Here is a 22974-nt window from a genome sequence, read left to right as displayed (position 1 = left end):
GTTAAAGTAATAATGATTAAAATATAAAAAGTATCACTCCAATATATTGCCCCAAAGCACTAACATTTTCATAATAAGAATGTACAGTTACAAAATTCTCTTATCAGTCTATATTCAGAAATTTAATTAATCTTTGATGATATAAAAAATAATTTCACATGCAATGTTCTACTATAAAGATATATTTATTCTTGCCTCTCATTTGACAGCAACATTTTTCTTCTAAGAAAACCATGAAAATTTTTTTAGTATTAAGTTTGAAAGATTAAGATCCTGGAAGAGGCTTCTCAGCAGGTTAAAAAAAACACAATTGCATATAATAACATTAAAAAGAAAATTTCTCTTTAAACAATTCTATTCGAATTCTTCCCCCTTTCCACCCAGCACATATTCATCTTTCTCTTGCAAATCAATATATGAAAGAGACATTGCAAATTACTCTAGAATATATAATTTAGCATGTGGTCTACATACTGCATCAATTTGCCATGTCTTTAATAAACAGTTCATATTGTGTAAATTCTAACTAGCAGAATTAAAGAGATCTTGATACTTTTAACCACTTAGTGCATTATTTTCAGTAATAATAACTGACTGTAATTCATGAAGAAGTCATAATGTTGCTCACTGTAGTGGTGTTCATTTGTTTAGAAATAGAGTATGCTCTAATAAATTAGCTGGTTAGTTTATGACTATGACTTGTAACTAATTTTTCATCAGTTCATCTATCCTGTGTGATTTATAAAATAAGTGTATTTACCAACTTTTCATAAAAATTAATGTCTGAAAATAGATGTAAGCAAAAGTAGTTTACAGATTTAAATTATATTTTTCTTCAAGCTGATTGATATGTTTTAAGGAGTAATTAGTGCTTTTATGAATGTAAAGCATTAAATCTCTAGATGTTGAGCTTTCTTAGGTTTTGTTAGGTATGGGCTTACTTAAATAGTTTTTGTCAATTTCAATTTAGCTTTTTTTCATAATTATATGATGTGACCTATTTATAGTATCTTGGTAATAGGAATCCACTTCCATAAAAAGCTATAAGAAACAATTACTAATAACCATATATCTAATCTTTCCTCCTCAGAAAAAATCAGGACAGAAAATGAAAGTGGAAAGTCAATAGAGATTTCTGAAGTGGTCTCTAACTATACAAAGATAAAGTGGTTCCAGAGCGAATCTTAACAAACTTTTGGTCATACTAATTGACCATTTTTGCAGAATGGCAATGAATAGAACAAAGAGATATTTCAATATGTTGGTGAGAATTGGGAAAGTCCTTAGCTTAAAAAAGCCAAGGCCCCCACTGCAGCATCTGGGGCCATCTCCAGTTGTCCTTATCTATACCCTGCCACTAGGCCCAGATGCCTCTGAAGGAGAAAGCAAGGCTGGTGACTTCGCACAGCCCTCCCTCACTTCAATCCAATCCTCTTGCAAGTCATGGAATCACCTTCCTAATGCCATGGTCCTCTTCAAGAACAAAGGACAAACAATGACTCTTTTGCTACTACTGATTTGTCTAACTTTCCAGAATTAAATGTTCTATTGAAAAGATGCCAATAAACTAAATTTTCATAGACAAAACCCACATTGGGCATTGCTTTTCATAATGAAGTTTTGTTCCCCAGGGGGAAAATTTCTCCAAGAAATAATAAAATTGTAATTGAATCAAGAAGTAGTATTTATAGGAAAATTATCTCTTTGTTAAATACATGAATTATAATCAAAAGAAGTTATATAATGTGACAATGCTGTACCTAATATTACATTCATTCTTAGCAATAAAAGATAGAGATGAATGACATATTAACTGAACACATTAGTTTGAATAGCATAGGCTGCTCCCAACCTAGAATTCACGGTCTTCTCATCTCCACCTCATAGAAGCCTTAGCTTCCTTAAAAAAGGCTCAGGTGTAACTTCCTATGGAAAGCTTACCCTGATCCCTGAACCTCTTTTCATTCCAGGAATTTTTTTTGCAGAATTTTGCCTTTAATTTTCTATACTATTGTGTTTCTCTACCACCATTTCCAAAAGAATTCAAGTTTCTTAATTTCAATGTTTGGTTTTGATTTCATCTTGCCAGGGTCTAGCACAGTGCCTGCATGTAGTAGGCATATAAGTGATAGGGACTGGACTTGTGGTTTCATTGGCATAGAGATTTCTTGGCTGAGAGAACTCTCTCTACCAAGGCAGGTTGGCACCATCTCTGTTCCTTGTAGTTTTGCAGAATTATTGAGGGCCCTGAGTAGTACCAGGTCACAAAGCCAGTATATGTCACATAATAAAAATAATTAAAGTTGAATAGTTTGTCAGAACTCTATAAATTGCCTTCCATTGTATTCACCAGTAGTATATCAGATGATGTTAATTTAGTTATTAGAAAAACTCACAAAGTTGCTACTACATGAAAGGTGGTCACATGCTGTTCCTTAGCTTTTGAAGAAATTTCGTAAGTATCCTGCATAAATTTTTAGCACTAAATATTAGTTGAATGAGTGGTTTTAATGAATAAGTGAAGTGAACAGGTAGATCTGGAGTAAAAACAAAATTAAATAAATTGTGTGATTTAAAATGTAGCCATGAATTAACAAATGAGGAAGCACACCTACATATAATACACAGTAACTAAAATTATGAGAGATGCCATTTATTGAAATATATGCCCAAAAGGACCTAAAAATTTACATAGGGAGTCCACAATTGGTTTTTATTATTATTATCATTATCAAATGCATGCTATCCACCAAGAACTATACTAGGTGTTGGGGATACAAACATAAAAATTAAGTCAACCCTCTGCCCTCAAGGAGCCTAACAGAAGGAAGCCAGTTTGGCTGATATATCAAGAGAGACAGAGAAAGAGAGAGAGACAGACAGACAGACAGAGACAGAGACAGAGAGACAGAGACAGAGAGACAGAGAGAGAGATCAAATACAATAATAATCAACTTAGAAATTTAGACTGGAGCCAGGTTGCTAAAGACATTGTGTCAAATAAGAGTTAGTGTTTTGTCCTAGATGTAGTAGGGAGCCACCAAAGCTTCTTGAGGGGAGGAGTGACATGGTCAGACCTATGCTTTAGGACTATCTACTTTGCAGCTATTTGGAGGATTGATTAGAAAGGACAGAGTCTGGAGACACATAGACTAATAAGGAAAGTAATGTAATTAGCTAGGTGAAAGATGATGAGGGCCTTAACTGAGCCAATGGCAAAGCGATGGGGAAACAATTAAAGACATGCTGTGATAGTAGAATCAGCAAGACTTGGCAACTCATTGGATGTAAGAAATAAGTAGGTAAGCGAGAATAATGAGTAAAGAATGACTCCAAGGTTATAAACCTCAGTGACTAAATGGATGATAGTACCTCTAACAAAAATAAGGAGCATAGGAGGAGGAACAGGCTTAAGGAAGATGATCTGTCCTGTTTTACACACGCTGAGTTTGAAATATCATGGGACATCCCATTTAGATGTTCAGTAAATAATTGTAATGTGGGGTTGAAACTCAGGAAAGTGATGAGAGCTAAATGTATATCTCTTTCAGGCATTGGCATTAAAAATGACAATTGTGTTCTTTGGAATTGATGAGATCACTTAGAGAAAGTATAGAGAGAGGAGGTCTATGATAGAACCCTAGAGCATGCATATACCTAGAATGCATAAATAATCATCCTGTAGGAAGAGAGTCAGGAAAGAGAAATATCATGAAAACTTCAAGAGGAGAGAGTATCCAGGAAGAAGTGAAAAGCAGGACCAAACACTGTTGAAGGTCAAGAAGAATGAAGATTAATAAAATTACATTGAATTCAACTACAAAGATGTCACTGCTGACTTTGGAGAGCATGGTTTCAGTTGACTTGAGGCATCAGAAACTAGATTGAAAGAGGATAAGAAGTAACTAGGAATTAAAGAATATAGACAGTTCTTTTCTTGGAGTTTGGCTGTGAAAGGCTGGAGAAAGATCTGATGATTGCCTTAGGGAATGGTAGAGTCAAGTGAGCATTTTTTGTTGTGGTTTGTTTTGTTTTGTTTTTTAAGATGAGTAAGACCTTGACATGTTTTAACAGGAAAGAAAGAGTTAATAGAGAAACTAAACATCAGTGAAAGGCAGAGGTGACCAAAGGAGCAAACTATTTGAGGGAATGGGATCCAGGGCATAAAGAGAAGAGCTGGCCTTGGCAAAAATAGTCACCTGTTTCTCAGAGAGGAGAGAGAAAGGGGAAAGAATGGAGGTAGGGACATGAAGGGAGTTGAAATGTGGACCTGAGGACAGTGAACTTATAATGCATTGCCTCCTTTCTCTCAGTAAAGTATGAGGTGAGGTTCTCAGTGAAAGGAGAGGGTACAAACGTTCTTCACCTTGCCTCATACTTTTTAATTCTGCATGGAAACTCTATATTCCCTTCCCTTATTAACCATAGAATTTAGAGTCGGAAGGGACTTTCAAGCTTTTGGTTTGATCTGGTTTGGGCCCCCTCATGGCCAGCTAATCCTGAATCTGAGGGTAAGCCACAATATTTTCCCCACTTTCATCCTTAGGCCACTGAACTACTAATGAAAGTGATGAAATTGCCCTAGGAGCTCACTCTAAATTCATGTGCTTTAAGCTCAGGTGAAACCTCCTTGTTTCTCAGAAAACCTTTTATTGATTCTGTGGCACATTTCACAGTATCTCTTCAAAGCTTTTCCACCTTCATCAAGCCTAAGCTTATTTTTAATCGATGCTCTGAGCAAACATTTTCTCCTGCTCTGTAGAAAAAAAAATACCATCCAATCTATGCTCCCTCCCCTCATCTCTGTATCTTTACTCAACTTTTCTTCATACTTGTATCAGAATTCTTTCTCACATGCTTTAAAAGTTTTTTTAATCTGTTATTCAGTGTCAGGTATCTTTAATCTCTCTTCCCTGGCTCTTTCCAGGTATAAATGTGTATCACACAGTCATTAAAAGCCCTCTTTACTAGAAAGATGGCTTTCCATCTCTCTCCTTCACAGTGGGTGGGGTATCAGAAAAAGCACTGTACCAAGAGAAGACATAAGTTCAAATTCTCCAACTAACTGTGTGACTTTCAGCAACTCAGCTCAGCTCTCTAGGTCTCAGTTCCCTTATGTATAAAATGAGAGGTCTTGGGTTCTTGAATTTCTCATTTTAATCTGTGCATCCACTACCTCATAACTCACATGTTCAGTCATTTCAGTCATGTCCAACTCTTTAGGAGCCCATTGGGGGTTTTCTTGACAAAGATACAGGCATGGATTGCCATTTCTTTCTCCACCTCATTTTACAGATGAGGAAACTGAGAGAGAATTAAGCAACTTGCCCAGGGTTACATGCCTATTCAGTATCTGAGGCCAGATTTGAACTCAGTGTCAGAGAACAGATTTGAACTCAGGAAGATGACTCTTCCTTTCTCTAGACATGGCACTTTATGAACTAAACCACCCAGCTGCCCCTAATAGTTACGTAACATTTTGCAATTTGGATTATTGCATAATAATAGCTCACATTTATATGGCAATTTAAAGTACAGAAGGCACTCTACATGTATTATCTCAATTGATTCTCAAAACAACCCTCTGAGTTTGGTGCTGTTAGCCTCATTTTGCAGATGAGGATACAGAAACACAGAGGTTAGATTACTTTCCTAGTATCATCTGGCTAATAATTCTGAAATGGAATTTGAACCCAGGTCATCCATGTCCACTGCCCCATCCATGATGCTATGCTGCTTCTCAACAAAGGGAAATAAGAGTGCACAGGCAACAAGAAGAAACCAAATGCTGTGCATTACAAAATGTGTAAAGCTAAGACCTTCTTTGTTTTCTCAGAATCAAACCCATCAGCCTGACTTCAAAACCATGTTTCTTCACTTGCTATTCAAATTTTATTTGATCCTGGTACTAATTTCTGCTTCTTATTTGGAAAAAAATAGGTATAGATATGAACATGATACTCAACAGCTCAAAAATCATGAATGGCTCCCTACTATCCACCAAAATGAAAACTTTTTGTTTAGTATTTGGAGTTTTCCACAATCACTCTGGTACCAGCCTCATTTCCCAGCTTTGCTTCACCATACTCTTTTCTCATATAATCTGGTCTTCTTCAGCAGATATTTCCCAGACCCTCACATGTTTGGGCCTTTGCTCATCATCATTGTTAGAAACACAAAATAATTTATTTTTTCTCTTGGAAGTAAAAAAGATATGAGAAATATTTTGAAGTTAAAAACAAAATATCTTCTAAACTTACAAACAAACTGCTTTTTAGGATAATATTAAAGCAGGAGGAGCAGTGTGCTCTAGTAGATAGAGTTCTGGCTTGCCAATCAGAAAGCCCTGAATTCAAATCTTTCATCTGACAAATATACTAGCTGTGTGATAAGCAATAACTCCCTAAGACTCTATGTTGTAGAGAAGTTGGCAATCTGTCTTAGTAGAGTGACTTTCCATAATGGGAGTTCTCTGTAGCAATAAAATCATGAGTCTGGTCCAAGTAAAAATTAAAGCTTTATTTTTTACTGCAAAATAAATTTCTTGCAGTTGATTTTGAACAGTGAAAAGAGATGGAATCGAGGGAGGGGGACAAAATGTGAAACTCAAGGAAATGTGGAATTGAATCCTGTAAACTAAAAGGAAACAAACAAATTAATTTAAAAAAGAAAAGAGAATCATTAAGTATTTGATGTAGCTAGCTATTATGCTATTTCATTTTTTTAATTACAGATTTTTTATTTTGCTTTTTTCCTAGAGTATTTTAAGTACAACACCTTGTTATATTAGTATATATAACACATTGTTATACTTATATACAAGTATGATCTTGTAAATTATCTACTAATTAAGGAATACAATCATTTTATTTTATCCTGTTTTCTTTATAACCATGGTTTTTTAAATTAGTTTTTGCTTTTAATATAAAACCTACATAGTATAATTTTAATTTTTTGCTTATCAATAACTAAGCATATAGCTTGGTTTAATACAAATATGACTGAATTTAAATGGTTCAGTTCCTCATTCCAACCAGAAAATCTGAAACCCTTTTTCAAAAAAAAATTGTAATAATCTGTTTCTGGGTCATCTAACTTGTCATTTATTTTATGTTTTTGTTTTTTTTCCCTTTACACACACACACACAAAAAAAAAAATCCCTTCACTTCAGTGTGCATTTACTGAAATGCCTCTCTTGGTATTTAATTGTACACTGATGGAGACAAATGTTCCACTTGCCATTTGCTTCACATCTCACCTTGTGAATATATGTGAGCAGCATAGAACTGTGATTTATGGAGCTTTCAAGCAGATGTCATTGCAGTGGCAATTAATGTATGGCCCCTGCTGCTGTATACAATAATTGCTCCTGGAAATTAGATATTATTCTTAATTTTCCTTACCGTTTGTCAGGTACAGGTTTGTTGCCTTAGCCGCCATGACAGATCAAGTGACCTTGGCATACGGTACTAAACTCATGGGACTGAGGAATTTGACAGTTCCACCAGCACAAAATTATGTGTGTATCATGAAACTCATGTTGTTTTACCAAGACAGTATGAATCCTTCTCACTTTGGAAAGCTGTGGCCTTAGTCTTAGGTTTTGTAAGAGCAGATGGATGATAAACACATAGATAAATTACAATACTCCTGATTTAATTCCACTCAAATTAATAAACATTTATTAAGCATCTACTATGGGTAACACAGGAGAAAGTGTTGCATAGTAGTTATCTGTCCTGAGATTAAGAAAATCCTGCTTCTGATACACATTCATGGTGTAACTTTGGATAAATCATATAACCTCACACAAACCCAGACAACTCTCCAAGACTAGCTTGTAGATCAGGTGCCAACTTAATATTTCATCTCTATAGGCTCTCTACACCACTGAAATCACCAACCTGATTTTTTAAAGTGTCTACCACCCTGTGCAAGGCATTAAGAAAGATACAAAAATAAATAAGATGTTTTTCCTACCTACCTGGAGCTTACACGTGTATTGGGGGATTATTTTGTTTGATTGAAGAGGAAATAATGCAGGACAAGAGAGGACATTGGCAATAAAGAGCAAAAATACATTGCTATATCATAGTCCCTTTAGCTAAATAATAATGTGATATAGATGTTGGCATTTTTATATTACTGAAGTACCTTGAACATGTATATTTTTTTCATTCTCCCTTCCTATCCTAAATTCCCTCTCCCTGCAGAATTATTTCTGTGGAATTACCAGCTGATGCACAACAGTTTGGAATTCAGTTCAGATGGTGGCAACCATATCACTCCTCCCAGGGAGAAGATGTATGGGCTATTGATGAGATCATCATGACTTCAATACTTTTCAACAGCATTAGTCTTGACTTCACTAATCTAGTGGAAGTCACCCAGTCTCTGGGATTCTACCTGGGAAATGTTCAACCCTATTGTGGCCATGACTGGACTCTTTGGTAAGAATATAAATGCTTTACTGTTATTAGACAATCAATTTAGCAATTGAAAGATGCGTTGTGAAGGATTTCTAGTGGTGCATGTTTGTATAAAACTGGACTGGATTAACAAGAGAGGGAACAGAAATGTTCTTTGGAAATGTTTAAGTAAAATTATTTGTGTTGTCCTACTTGGAAATAGGAGGATGGATGCTTCCAGATCTCTGACTCTTTAACCATAATTAGAAAATATGATTCTAAGAGAATTTTACTTACTTTACTACTGAGTCCAAGGCAGGCCTATATGATTTCTCCAGATGCATCTCTTTGGTTGTTATTCCTTGTAATTGTCTCCAGAGTGCATATCACCAAATGTCCAATCAATGACCTAATCATAATTAGAGGTAAATTTTATACTCCAGTGCACAGAGAATTACCTTTGATGGAATTGTGCATGTACAGTGATTTCCCACACACAGCAGGAGAAAATTTTTGCTTCAAAATTACTGCTAATGGAAATGAAAGTACAGCTGATCACTTTTGCTCTGAGTTCTTTCAACCTAGACAGAATGAAAGAGATCTATGAAAAGGTCATATTCTCTGCTTTGTCAATTGAAAATCTTTCATAGCTAGTTTCTGTGTATCATTTTTTAAAGTCTTGTTAGGAAAGGGAGGAAAATTATTGGGCTTAAGTGAGGGGATACAAGCATAAACAAAAAATTGACTCCTTTGAATTATATGTATTATTAGATTTTTTAAAAGCTAATTCAATTTAGTTATGCACCCATAAACTACAAACTGAAATATTTAAGTTTGCCAAGTAGTTGCTTTAGTAATGCAAGTACTAAATGAAAATGTTTATTTTTTAGAAATGGTTTACATCTTATTTTTTAGAAATAGTTAACATCTGCTGAAGTAAATTCCAAACTTGCTAAGTGTGTCACTTTGACACAGGTTGAATGCATTATAATAGTAGTTTAATTTCTGTGCTTTGATCAAAGCCCCAAGAACAATATACTTTCATACAAGTCTGATGAATATTTTTAGCCTACTGCCACTTTAATTGGTACAAATACATTTATTCTGAGAAAGTACAATCATAGTAATTATAGAAAAACATAAGGAAATATAACTAATTGTACGATCCCCATGGGCACCTCGAACAGCACCATAGGAGTTTTATTAACAAGTGAATTTGAGCAATCTGACTTGACTTTGTGATCATCTCTGAAAGGAAAGGAAGTTGACTTGGTTCTGCAAATAACAGAGAGTATGTTCAGGCAGTGATAATGAGGACATAGAAACACATTAACCACTTTAATAAGGACAAGAAAAGTGCTCTCTGCTCATTAAACTGAAACAACATGGTAGATCTCAAACTGTTCGCATTTTCTTAGCCAGTGAGTTAGAATAAAAACCCCTTTAACAATATTGTTTCCTCAGCTGTTACTGATTAGCATATCATCTAGGACTCTGTTTCAAAAATCAATGTCAATGTACAACCTTAGCAATACTTTTTCAGAAACACTTGTTACAGTATTCAAAATCAAATCGCCACATTGGAATAACTTTAAAATCCATGTGGCAGTCATAACCCTCCTAGTCAGAAAAAACAAGCTGATCTATTTCTTGATAGAAAACCATTGGACTATATTATTTTATTATGTAAACATAATTTAGGACACATTCTAAGATGTGAACCATATCCTTCACTGACCTTGTTTCTCTCCAGGGAAATTTTTTTAAGTTCCACAAGATCTGTACAAATGGCTGGTGTTAAATTAATTATTGTTGGCTTTTCCCAGCTGTGAGTTCATTTGGTTCTCATTTTCTAACTCATGACTTTCCATGAGCATGGATTGCTAAGGCACTGAGAGTGTTCTCCAGGGAAAACTTAGACAATTGCTTTTTCATTAGGAGAACTATAGTCAATATGCTATAAATCACTCTACAGCATGTCATCATAGAGCACTTTTTCAGCGGAGGAAAGAATTGCTTATAATTATCTGTGATGCTTTCATTTCTTACTGAGAATCCATAAATCAGGGCCTCTATCAGCTTTAAGCTGTAGAACAGCTTTCTTGATAACTTTTCACATATGCATTTTAAACCAAATATTATGAAGGTAATTATTTCCTTTGGAGTTTATTTGAGATTAAAACCCCCAAAATGGACCCAAATTATAATAACCCCAAGAGATACCACAAATAAGAAACCATATTCGCAGATAATTCAGTATCTGGGGACTCAGGATCAGTGCTTCTACAGAGGGATGGTTATGATAGCATTTTAGAAATGGGGTCTGTTTTTGGTGGATGTAAGGAGACACTGGAAAATATATTACTGGTTATTTGAGAACAAAACATGCTACTTCTTTTACTCTTTTGAAGTCACTTTAAAACCAAATTAGTCACCAAAATCAAATGTGTCATCTTCCATTCTAGAAAGACAACAAACAACATTTTGTTTGAGTGATATTCTCTGAAATGGGAGCATATTCCTTGGATTTTAAAGAACAAGATAGAAATATTTTACGAAGAGGCATGTACACACACACACACACACACACACACACACATATATATATATACACATATACATATAAGTATATATGAATATATATGTGTGTGTCTGTGTGTATGTGTATACATACACATATACATATACTTAAGGGCTTTGGAGCCTACACACATGCGTGCACACACACACACACCATTTGAGGGCTTTGGCAGGGAATTGCTTTACTTTTGCATCATAAACCTAGGTTCTAAACATCTGTCCCCTATTTCAGTATGGACAAACAGGTTTTGTTTGTTCAACTTTCATTTGGAAGTCAGTTGTAAGGAATTTAGAAGAAATTTGCTAAAAACAATGTCTGGATAGTATTTAGTCCTGGACCTTCAAAAACTTACTTAATGTCTGATGTAGATAAAAAACTGAATGCTTACAATAAAAAGTTTATATATATATATGGTATATATATGTAATATATATAGCCATACTAGTTAACAAAGTCAATAGCACTGGATGATATATTGTGGTTTTTAAATTGTATTTTTGAATACATCTTGGAAAATATATTTGATTTGAGGAGAAGATAGGCACTCTCAAGGTTCTGAAGGGATTTAGAGGCATTTTTAGAGGCTTCAGAGGTTGATAGCACTGGGTTTTTATCTCATTTTCTTGACATCTTTCTTTTTTCCCTCAATATCAGTGTATCACTATTTTTGTACATATTAGTCATAATTAGGATCATATTTTCAGTAACAAAAGGAGTGGGAAGGGAAGCAAAGGAAGAAGATTTTTCTGAGGTAATTGGGCAAGATTTGAAAAAGAAACTGAAAAAAAGGGAGATTAAAGATAATTGCACACATGTGAAAAATAGACTGAGGTGAAATTCAGTGTAAGTGACGAAAGACAAGAAAATGGGAGAATTTGGCATGTGCACATTCCCCCCGCCAGGGGAAGAGGAAAGATGTTGTGAAGTTGTTGGGTCAAAGAGTTTCACATATTACCCACTGTGTAGCCCTAGGACACATTGGACAGTGTCCAGAACTAGGAAGGGATTGCAAAGCTGTTCTACACATGGGAAGGAAAAGGGAAAGATTAGGGAGGAAAAGTAAAACAGCTTCTGAGAGCTAATCTAGAAGAAGGTGGTGTGCAGTTGATGGTTTATGGATACTGGTTGAATGCTCCCAACTCAGGGACTTCTATGAGAATAAAGAAACATTTACATGGAGAATTAAGAAATCACATTGGGAAAAATTGGTAGTATAATTCTGATATTGCAGTTGAGAAGCCTTTTGGTATCATAAAATAGTTTGCACAACCTTGTTACAAGTCTGCCCTCTGATTTCTACTGGATATGGGGCCCAGGGTAGTTTACCATATCACTACCCTCTGGCAATTCTCAAAAGATATTTTTCAGAGAAAGAATTTGTGTTCTGGCAATGAAATTTCCTCACCAAGATCTCCCTACACTGATGAAATCACAGATCCGGGAAAAAGAAAGAAAGAAAGAAAAAGAGAGAAAGAGAGAGAGAGAGAGAGAGAGAGAGAGAGAGAGAGAGAGAGAGAGAGAGATTCAGTTTTATATTAGAGTTCCTATTATGCACAGAAATATACTAGTCAGACATTTTGAAGAGAGAAGTCTAGGGGAAAAGGTACTGAGAATCTGGAAGACTCAAAGAATGGTGATGGACTTGGCAGGAATAAGGAAGTTCAAAAGAAGCATGGGTTTTGGAGAAACCATGATACAAAGATTCACAATGTATTGAAGTGTGTCTGTGTGTGTCTGTGTCCACAGTCAACTTATATAAGTGTAGTAAACAAAATTAGGGTATGAAAAGATCTACCTCAAAAATTACGAAGTATATATTCATTTACAGAAACAATTAGAAATCGACATCTCTCTCAGCTAATGACTGTCCAGTTTGACTCCTATAAAATTTACCAACTAGGCACAAGAAATCAGTCGCTTGACTCATATATTCACAGTCCAACATGGAGGAAAAGACAGAGAACAAGATATTCTCCCACATCTACCAATCTATAATGTACAAATAGGCATCAGAATAAAAATTCATTATATTGAAATCTACTTCCCTTTTGATTAATTTTTAATAGCAGTTTGTGTTTGGGAAGCATATTTACTACTCTTAAAGGTATTTCCTGCTGAAAGATATTTGGGTTTATCTGTAGTAAGGTTCCTGAAAGTAGCCCAAAAAACAGTGAACCTAAAAGAAGGAATAGGGTAATAATGGCAAAGATGAGTTTCAAAAATATTTCAGATATCAATTTCAAGGGTCTGCTAAAGAATTACATAAGATCCAGATTATTACGAAGTCCCTAAATTTTAAAAGGAAAGAAAAGACTGAAAGCTGGCACAATAACTGAATTGCAGAGCTGGAAGAAAACCCAATAGTCATCTAGAGCAACCTGTACACAACAGGAATATTCAGTATAATATACCTGACAAGTAGTCATCTAGTCTCCGCTGGGAGATTTCCAACGCAGCCCTTTGTGTTTTTGGACATCTCTAATTGTTAGAAAATTTTTTCTGATTTGTAGATTCCACCATTGCTCCCAGTGCTGTCCATGAACACCAAACTGAACAAATCTAATCCCTCTCCAGTGTGACAGTCCTGAAAATACTTAAAGACAGCTATTATATTTCCCCTGAGTCTTCTCTTCTCCAGATTAACCATCCTTCAGATGATTGTCATATGTTATGAACTCAAGGCCCTCCAATGTTCTTATTGGCCTCATCTTGACCCTTCCGTTTATTACTGTCTTGCTTACACTGTGGCATCCAGAATTGAACAAAATAGGCTAGATTAGATATTACGAGGGCAGAGTACAGTGGGACTATATCACTTTGTTACAGGAAGCTTGGATCTTCTTAATACAACCCATAATTGCTTCATTTTTTTGCCTGCCATGTCACACTTCTGACTCATCATGACCCTGAAGTCCACCAAAATCCCAGATCATTTGTGAAGTTGATTTCTGTGTTCTCAAATATAATAATTTACATTTATGCCTATTGAATTTCACTCATTAGAAATAGCCCAATACTCTAGCCCAGTATTCTCCAAAGGAGGAACCAAGGCCCCAATGGATAACCAATAAAAGGGTCAGAGTCTGTATCAACAATGCCTATTCACAATTCACAATGCCTATGGTAACTATAAATGTGCTGATATGGTTATTAATCACAAAATATAACAGGATCTCTACATGTGGGACAGAACATTTATTCAGATACCAGCAAACTGAGTCCCAAAGTCAGAAAGTCAAAGCCATCACAGTAGCTATAGGGTTGGCACATGTAGTTAATGCTGTAAACACCTACATTCTCAAGCCTTAAAAACAGAACAGGCTACCTCTGGCAAAGGTCCTCCCATCCTCATTCATGGCAACTGCTCAGCATACATACAGCTCACTCCCAGAAGCTGTGGCCCCCCACAGTTCCCATCCCCAGCAGTCCTCAGCAGGAGTCCTTAGCAGAAACTCTGGCTGGCTCAAAAAAAAAAAAAAAGGAGTTTGAGCCGCTGCTGCCACAGTGCTTCCAGTCACCACACTGGCTCCAGCTCAGTTCTGGCTTCCTCCTACCCCACCCCTTTCCTGCTGTCAGCAAGTTCAAGGGGCATGAAAGATCTTCAAATCCCCTAACCATTACAGAGTCTCACACTGCCCATGACAGCAACCTATGACAACTATACCACTCCCATCACCCCTTAATAAACAACTCCACCTTGCTGCTGTTATCCTGGGGCTACACAAGCTTTTAATTTCCCCCATTTTGTTCCTAGTATTGAGCCTAAAGGGTGGTTTTATTTATACCTCTGTTAGAGTTCTATCACTAGCGCCCAGATAGGCAAAATCTCCCCCATACATACATGCTGCCTATCATATGCCCACCTGGAAGCAAGATGTACCTTCTTTGGGGGTATAGGATAGTGGCTAATAAAAGCTCCTCCTTCCTTTTTATTTTCATTAAGGCAAAATGAGTTGCACAGAGTGGACATGAATAGACTGTAATATATTATAAATCTTTACATCATTGTTTCTCCAAAAGCCATCCCTCTTTTGAACTTCCTTATGTGTTAAAGCCATCAGCATCCTTTTAATCTCCAAGATTCTCAACATCGTTTTTTTCCTTGACTTCTCTTTTCAAAATGTGTCCGACTAATACATATCTGTCCATATTAGAAACTCAAATATAAATTTAAATTGTCCACAAGTTTGGTTTGTCTTGAGAGTTGTCTCCACAATCAAGTAATTGATGAGCATTTTTAAGTACTTGCTATTTACCAGACCCTAGAGTTACAAATACAAAAGTTAGAGGGTCTTGCCTCAAAGAGCTTATATTCTGTCAGGACATGTAAATGTGTGTTTATACACACACACACACACAATAGATACAAGGTTATTCAGGAGGAGCAGGGTATTAGCAGTTGGGTGGATTAGGGAAGACTTCCTATAGAAGGTGGCATTTCAGCTGAGCCTTGAGAGGTTAGGGATTCCAAGTTATGGAGGTTAGGAGGACCATAATATGCATTCTTTTAATGCTAGTCTTTCCTTACTAACAAATGCAAAATAGTGGAAATGGTCTTAGATGAGAACTGGACAGATAAGGAAAGGAATCATATAGAAAATCGAATCTTGAAAGATGTTAGAAACTCTAAGAGGTTGAGATGATGAGGGACACAATCTGGATTTATTTTTTTTTATTTTCATAAGGATGCTACTCTCTCCCTATTAACAAATGTGAAACAATGGAAATGTTCTTGACTGAGATCTAGAAAAGTTCTTACCACTTAATATTTTTGATGTGACTAGAAGGGACTCTAAAAATCTAAAACTTCCTTCCCTACCTCCATCCCTTTGCAGCAACAGGAAGGAACTGTAATGTGTAGTCGTTGAGAACGGTCCTTCATTGCTGGCATAACCCCCTCTCTCCTATAACCCCTCATGGGGTATCTGGGAGTGCTAAGACCAGTAGCAGGAGATAAAGACTTACGACGAGGTTGTTGATAAAAAGTGCTTTGGAGGAGGCTCAGAAGAGGTTCAGTATTAGCGATTTAACATGAGGACAACCCCAACCATTCTGTCCATTAAGTAAGCAATGATTTCGACTTCCAACCAATTTTTTCCCATACAACCATACAGGTACACATAAGGAGGAAATGGTTAGATGTAAAAGATAAAAATATACTGAAAAAAATTCACTGTGAAGACATGGGCTTAATCTCCAAAGCTTCTGTACTTAAACTTTCTTTTCTATTTTTTTCCTATAAATTAGGAGTTTTTGATGTTATTATCAGATCCTTGTGTCAAAAATGTTATGCAAATGCCAAATATTATATCCAGTACTTTTTTTGGAGAGGGACTATTTTCTGCAAAAGGTGACTAAAAAGAACAGCAAAATAATTTACTGTCTTAGATTTGATAGGGTGAAAGTTTACCTCAATAGAAGTAAGTTTCCATATCAAGATGAGAATATCTAAATCCAAGTTTCTAGATATATTCTGGAAATGGAAGAAAGAATAAAGAACTTAAAGAGAATAACCCATCTAGCCAAAGATTAAAGGCAAAGGAAAAAAACAGTAGGTAGAAAAAGACATTAAAAGCTCTTGATTTTTGATAGTCCTCAAGGAGAAGCATAAAAGTAATACTCCAAAGTAATTCAGATGCTGAATTTACCTTTGAAATCTTTAGTGAAAGAAATAAAGGGGAAAAAACAGCATAGTCACTTAGGAGCTTATAAAAAGTCTTTCAAAAGGAGTAGTGAGCAAAATGCATGAAGAAATGCCATATGTGGGAAAATTCCAGATTTCCTTGAAGTGGTTAGGTATGTTGGGGGTGGCATAGTTTATGAAGCCTATTCTATGAAACTACAAAATAAACTGGTGATAGAAACAGTGGATGCAATAAAGAATTTTATTAACTTGTATTAGATACATTAAACATTACTACAAATAACTGTACCTACTTAATAACAATTTATACTTGATTTATTTCAATGTATAAAGTATTTAAAACACTTTTTCAGTTTCATAAGGTGATAGCTTGAGATCTGAACGGAAAAGAGGTCCAGGGACCTTAAAATGACTTGCCCAGAGTCACAGAATGTGCCATAGGCAAGATTTAAGCCTGTGACCTCGGAATTCTAAGCCAGGACTCTTTGCACAGGACTATCATCCCTACTTCTCCCTCAAATCTTCATCAGAAGTTTCACTTCCTTTATTCTCATTCATTCCTTCAGCTACTAACTTTTCCTCATATAAATATACTCCAACAATATTAGTAACAAAAAAGAAAGAGCATCTGTTTAAAGATATTTTTGTGACAACATCATATTCAGTTGCAAAAATAGAAGGAAAAAACCCCCAAAACCTGGAAGCAAACTAAATATCCAACAATAGGGGAACATTTAAATAAATTGTGGCAATGGAATACTATAAAATTCAGGAGTAGGGAACCTGTGGCCTTCAGGCCACTTCTAGGTCCTTGGGTGTAAGCCTTTTGGCCGAGTCCAAGTTTTATAGAACAAATCCTTTTATTAAGGGGATTTGTTCTGTGAAGTTTGGATTCCATCAAAGGGTGACACTTGAGGACCTAGAAGGTCACATGTGACCTCAGGCTCACAGATTCCTCACCTCTACGAGTATGAATCAATTAAGATGGACAGGTGTTCAAGCTGCAAAGAAACCTTCAACAAAGTTGTAGAGACAGGTCTGAGTGACATTACTGCTTACCAAATTAGTGTGAGTTGGTGAAAATGAGAAAATGGAAACTGAAGGGAAAAACCTCTCAGCGAATGGTTTACAGTTATTCTCATGCCCTTAGCTACTGATAGAAATTGTCAGTTTGGTAAAAATCTAGCATTTATTTGAAGTCCCACCAAGGGTCTACACATTAAGCAGACAGTGCTGGGGAGCAGGGCAGTGAAGACAGTGCTTATGACATTGGACTGCCTTAGAAAAGCTGTACATTCGAATGTCTAAGGTAAGTTTGACTCCTATGTAGCCCTAAGCAAATAGAACATGGTGGAGGTCCTCTATTTTTCCTGAAAATGAGTCTGCACATCCATGAAAGTTTTCTTCATGACTGTAGAGGGCAAAAAAATGTTGTGAATTTTCAGACTGATTTTTTAGCAAAATAAGGCAGGATGGTGGAGCAGAATGTATGAATCTAGAATCAGAGGATCTGGGTTGCAATCCCATCTTAGTCATTGACTATTTGTTTGACCCTGGGCAAGCTGAAGAATCTTAATGGGCCTGTTCCCTTATCTCTAAAATGAAGGTGTTAGATCATCTGACCCTCAGGTGCCTGCTGGCTCTAATTGATGATCCTGGGTCCTTGGAAATTTTCTTCTCTGTATTGGTAAATTCATGTTTTAAAATTCATTGAGACAGAAGAATTCATCAGAATTTTATATAAGGTATGCACTAAAACTCTGGGTGAAGCACGTATCTTTTAATGGAGTGGGCTTAGGTACAGGGTCAGTTGTCAAGGAGTGCTCCCCAGCCAAGGGCCAGGGCAGTTTTATATGAATGTGTTTATCAGGTGCTTGTCTGTCTGCCCCTTTCATGTAGCCTCAAAAGGCTTGTTGCTTGTTTTTGTTTGTTGTGATGGTGTGTCCTGGAGGAGTGGAAAGGGCAGGTGGCTCCCATTCAATGTCTTTTAAAGGATATCCCCTCGGAACCTGCAACCTAACACCTTTCAGCTCTGTAAAACCAGCTGTTTATGGCACTCACATCAAATAAGATGCATTGCTAGTCTCTCCCCAAAACAAGCAACAAAGTCACACTATTATTATTTCATTAGGTCTCATAGCAGGAAGGGATGAGGATATTATAATAATACTTGCGATAATACTGATTATTGTAATAACAATAAAATATTGTAGTATTATCCCCCTTTGGGGTCACCCAGCTGTAGTTCTAGATGACTTTCTCAAGGCCTCCCTGTTTCTGTTGTAGAAATTCCCTTAAGCCTCCTGATACCAGATTAATAATGTCACCAACCTCTTGTTATCTGTATGCTGACACTGGCAGGGGCCCTCCACTGTGCCTGTGGCTGTGGAGAATGAAAGTTGACTTTCATTTTGCCTATTGGAACATGCCCTATTTTGGACAGTCAATAACAAGGAGTTGTTTGGTTGTCTCTCAGTCATGTCCGACTCTTTGGGACCCCATTTGGGGTTTTCTTGGCAAAGATACAAGAGTGGTTTGTCATTTCCTTCTCCAGCTGGTTTTACAAATGAGGAAGTGAGGTAATTAGGATTGAGTGATTTACCCAGGGTCACATAGCTAGTAAGTATCTGAGGCCACATTTGAACTGAGGTCTTCCTGATGCCAGACCAGATGCTCTATCCACACTGCTCCATGCCTGTCATTCTGTGAAAATCTCAAGTTTGTTTCAGTGAAAGAATTGGGTCAGAGATATTTAAAAGATCATAGGAGTGGACATGTAACTGCACTAGAGAAGAGCAAATGTCATTATTTAAAAAGGTGAAAAGGAATAGATTCTATAAACTATAAACCAGCTAACCTGATTTTGATTCCTAGTAAAATTATATGATGTATTCTTATGGGGATGGTTACTGACCATTTAAGGAGGGAAAAGTCATTACAAAGCTCCAGTATAACTTCAAGAATAGGTCATGCCAGACTAATCTCATTATTCTAACTCTTATTTTAACAAGGCTACTAGACTGCTGCATCAAGAGAATGCTGTAAATGATGCCTAAAGTTTAGCAAAGTGCTTGAGAAAGCCTCTCCTGCTATTTGTGCATTCAAGATGGAGACAAGTGGGCCAGATAATAATACAGTATGGTACATTCGTAACTGATTAAATGGCATAGTCCACACACTAGTTAGTAGTGATTCATTTTTAACTTGGGAGATCATCTCCAGAGAACTTCTCAAGAGATCTGTCCTTGACCTGTGTTGTTTCATATCTTTGCCAATAACTTGGGTAAAGGTATAGATGGCATATTTGTTAAATTTGCATATATTAGGGGGTAGACAAACATATTGGATATCAGCATCAAGATGCAAAAATATGTCAGCAGCCTAGAGCAATTAGCCAAATCTGATCAAATGAATTTTAATAGGAACAAGTATAGGCTTTAACTTGAATTTAACAAAGCAACCTATCAGCTATGAAACTGGGGAGCTATGTCTGCACAACAGTTTATTTGTTTGTTTTCTGAAACAGGTCTGATGTATTTTGTGGGCTAAAAGTGGTGCAGTGATAAGATTTTTATGTACTATAAGGGTGATATCATTTTTTCTGTATTAAGAGAGTCATAGTGTCCAGGATTATCAAGGTGATAGTTCCATTGTACACTACCCTAATCATCCTCCATTCTAAATATTTTGTTCAGTTTGAGGCCATTTATAAAAATAAGAAGAGAGGCAAACCTGAATTGTAAAGGTCCTCAAGATTGATAGGAGCATACTAATAAATGTTTAACAACAGTCTCCTCAGGAGGAAAAAGACACATTTAATCTGCATTATTAACACTTTCTTAAATCTAAACAATCCATAAGACAACAAATTAAGCCCTGATTTGTAGCTTGCCCATTTCAGAGTTATAAATGCTCACACTGAAAAGTGAATAATTGGCTGGCTCTCTTTCAAGCTGGCTTTAGTACACCTATGCATATGCAGATCAACTGAAGCAACTGGGGGTGTTTAGCTTAAGTAGATTGATGGCATAACTGTTTTCAAAAATCTGAAGGATTGTAACTTGGAGAAGAGATTAGATTTGTTCATTTGTTCTCAGAGGACAGAACTAGAAGCAATTAAAAGTTGCAAAGAAGCAAATTAAGGTTTAATGTAAGAGCTATCCAAAAGTGATTTGGCTGCCTCACAAGGTACTGGGTTCTTCTTTATTTTATTTTATTTGCTTTTTAGAGGGCAGTTGGGGTTAAGTGACTTGCCCAAAGTCACAGGGCTAGTTTTTGAGTTAAGTGTCTGAGGCTAGGTTTGAACTCAGGTCCTCCTGACTCCAGGGCCAGTGCTCTATTCACTGTGCTACCTAGCTGCCCCAGGGTTCTTCTTTATTAAAGGTCTTCGAGCAAAGAACACTTATTGAGTATTTTATAAAGATAATTCTTCTTCAATTATAGGTTGGTACAGATAGCTTCTGAGTTCTCTTACACCTCTAAAAAGAGACCAGGACACAGGTTGAGGGATTAGCTTAGCAGGATGAGGATGCCTCTTCCCTTGACAAGATGATTCAGTAGAATTGGATAGAAAATCATTTCTTAAGGCAATTATTTCATTTAATTTTACTCACCCATCAATTTTTTCACAAACTTTTATCAAAGTACAAATTGCTACCCAAAGAATATTTGTTTGACACAGCAAACTTCTTTGCAATAGCTGATGACCTTAGACAGGCACCTAGTAGGGCTATTTATATGAATTTTGTTCTAATGAGGCTGCAGAAACAGTCATAGACTGGCATAGACCACACAAAAATTGAATTAGCTAAAAGTCCATATGGTACTAAAATACCAGCAAACAGGGTAATGCCCAGCAAGTTCTCCAGTATGATGCCATCATACCTTCATACAAGCAACTTTGTGATACAGTAATAACAGCACCAATTAAGGAGTCAGAGAACCTAGTTTTCTATCCCTGTTCCTCTGCTTTCTACCTATGTGACTTGGGCAAGTTACATAACCCCCGGGGGTCTTCAGTTTCCTCATCTGTAAAATGCGGAGTTTGGATTATATGTCCTATAAAGTCTTTCCCAGTTCCAAATCTGTGATCTTATCCTATGTACTTAGAAGATGGGTGAGAAGGGCTCATTCCTTCCCAGAAATCTCCCCAACTTCTAATTTCAGATCAATCTAGAGAATTTTCTTCTCAGATGAGTTTGGGTGGAGTTTCTTTAAACAATGGAAACAAAAATTATTACCCACATAGCTGGGGAAAATTTGATCTGTTTCCCTCAGAGAAATGGAAAAATGGAAAAGTATTGGACCTTAGTGCAATGTATGGAAGCAGTAGATGATGAGCCTGGTGATTCATGGAGAACATGGAGAAATAAGGAAACTAACGAGGAAGTGATTTAGAACTTGCAGAAATAGATGTAAAAGTAGAAAAGAAATTCATTTTGTTTCCTCTGTCCTCTTTTCCTTTATATTGAGAAGTTGCTAAGTAGAGCAGTTAATCTGATGACTCTTTCTGAATGGGGCTTGTAATGCCAATGCAATATTTACAGTGCCCATGATCATGATAAAGACCATGACTATAAGTATCACATGATTCAAATCACATGATCTGCAATCACGTTGATTGCAAAATATGCCAGACTCTCCAGATAGAGGATAGAACTGAAGCATTTATTCAGACATTAGAAAACCGAAGCCCAAAACCCATAAGCTGATTCCATCATAGTACCAAAGATATTAAGAAGTCATAATAACACTGAGAGCCACAGCATCCTTCAGCCTTCCCACAAACCAATACAAGATCAATATCTACTCACAAACCTCTCTATCTCCTTGCCTCAACCTCTTCTCTCTCCTGCTGGCTCTTACCAGATTCCTGTGGATTCTGCTCCACCCTTTAGCAAATTCCCTCCATCACAGACTCCATGTGATTACATTCAGCCTATTAAGGGGCAGAGTTTATTTTCAAATTAAGGGAGGTCTTCAAACTCCCCCCTAAGTCTATTAAGGGGCAGGGAAGATCATCAAATACCCATTCCCATTACACGGCTGTCACTGGATTCTTTGCTTCTTGTCTTTGAGCCAGCCATGCCCACCTCTATTTCATTGTTTTCTAGTCCAAAGTGTCAGGAGTCCCACAAATAACTTGGTATGTTAGTTCTTTACACCTCATCTATTAGGTAGACAAGCAGCCCAGTTCATTGTGGTATCAGATGTTCATGAAGACCAATTCTAAATTTTTATAATTCAGATGTTGCCTTCTCAAGAATTTATCTTTCATCTTTCAACTTATCCCATATAAAAGAGGTGTCAAACACTACTTGCCTGAGTGAGGCCTAAACCT

The 22974-nt window shown here is 36.5% G+C and overlaps 1 protein-coding gene across 2 annotated transcripts in view; it reads left to right on the top strand.

Moving 5' to 3' along the window:
- The window catches only part of LOC138175901 (reelin-like), a 566655-nt gene that overhangs the window by 381406 nt on the left and 162275 nt on the right, over nucleotides 1–22974 (top strand). For both annotated transcript variants that reach the window (XM_069106558.1, XM_069106557.1), the window contains exon 20: nucleotides 8215–8451. In XM_069106558.1, the coding sequence (XP_068962659.1) occupies nucleotides 8215–8451 (237 nt within the window). The remainder of the gene's footprint in view (nucleotides 1–8214; nucleotides 8452–22974) is intronic.

The sequence above is a fragment of the Petaurus breviceps genome, unplaced genomic scaffold, assembly GCF_028583685.1.
Source record: "Petaurus breviceps papuanus isolate PSGF00001 unplaced genomic scaffold, PetGlider_PUasm1.0 79, whole genome shotgun sequence".
In the NCBI taxonomy this organism is placed as follows: Eukaryota; Metazoa; Chordata; class Mammalia; order Diprotodontia; family Petauridae; genus Petaurus; species Petaurus breviceps.
The sequence above is the reverse complement of the archived record's forward strand: the minus strand, read 5'-3'. Positions and strand labels throughout refer to the sequence as shown.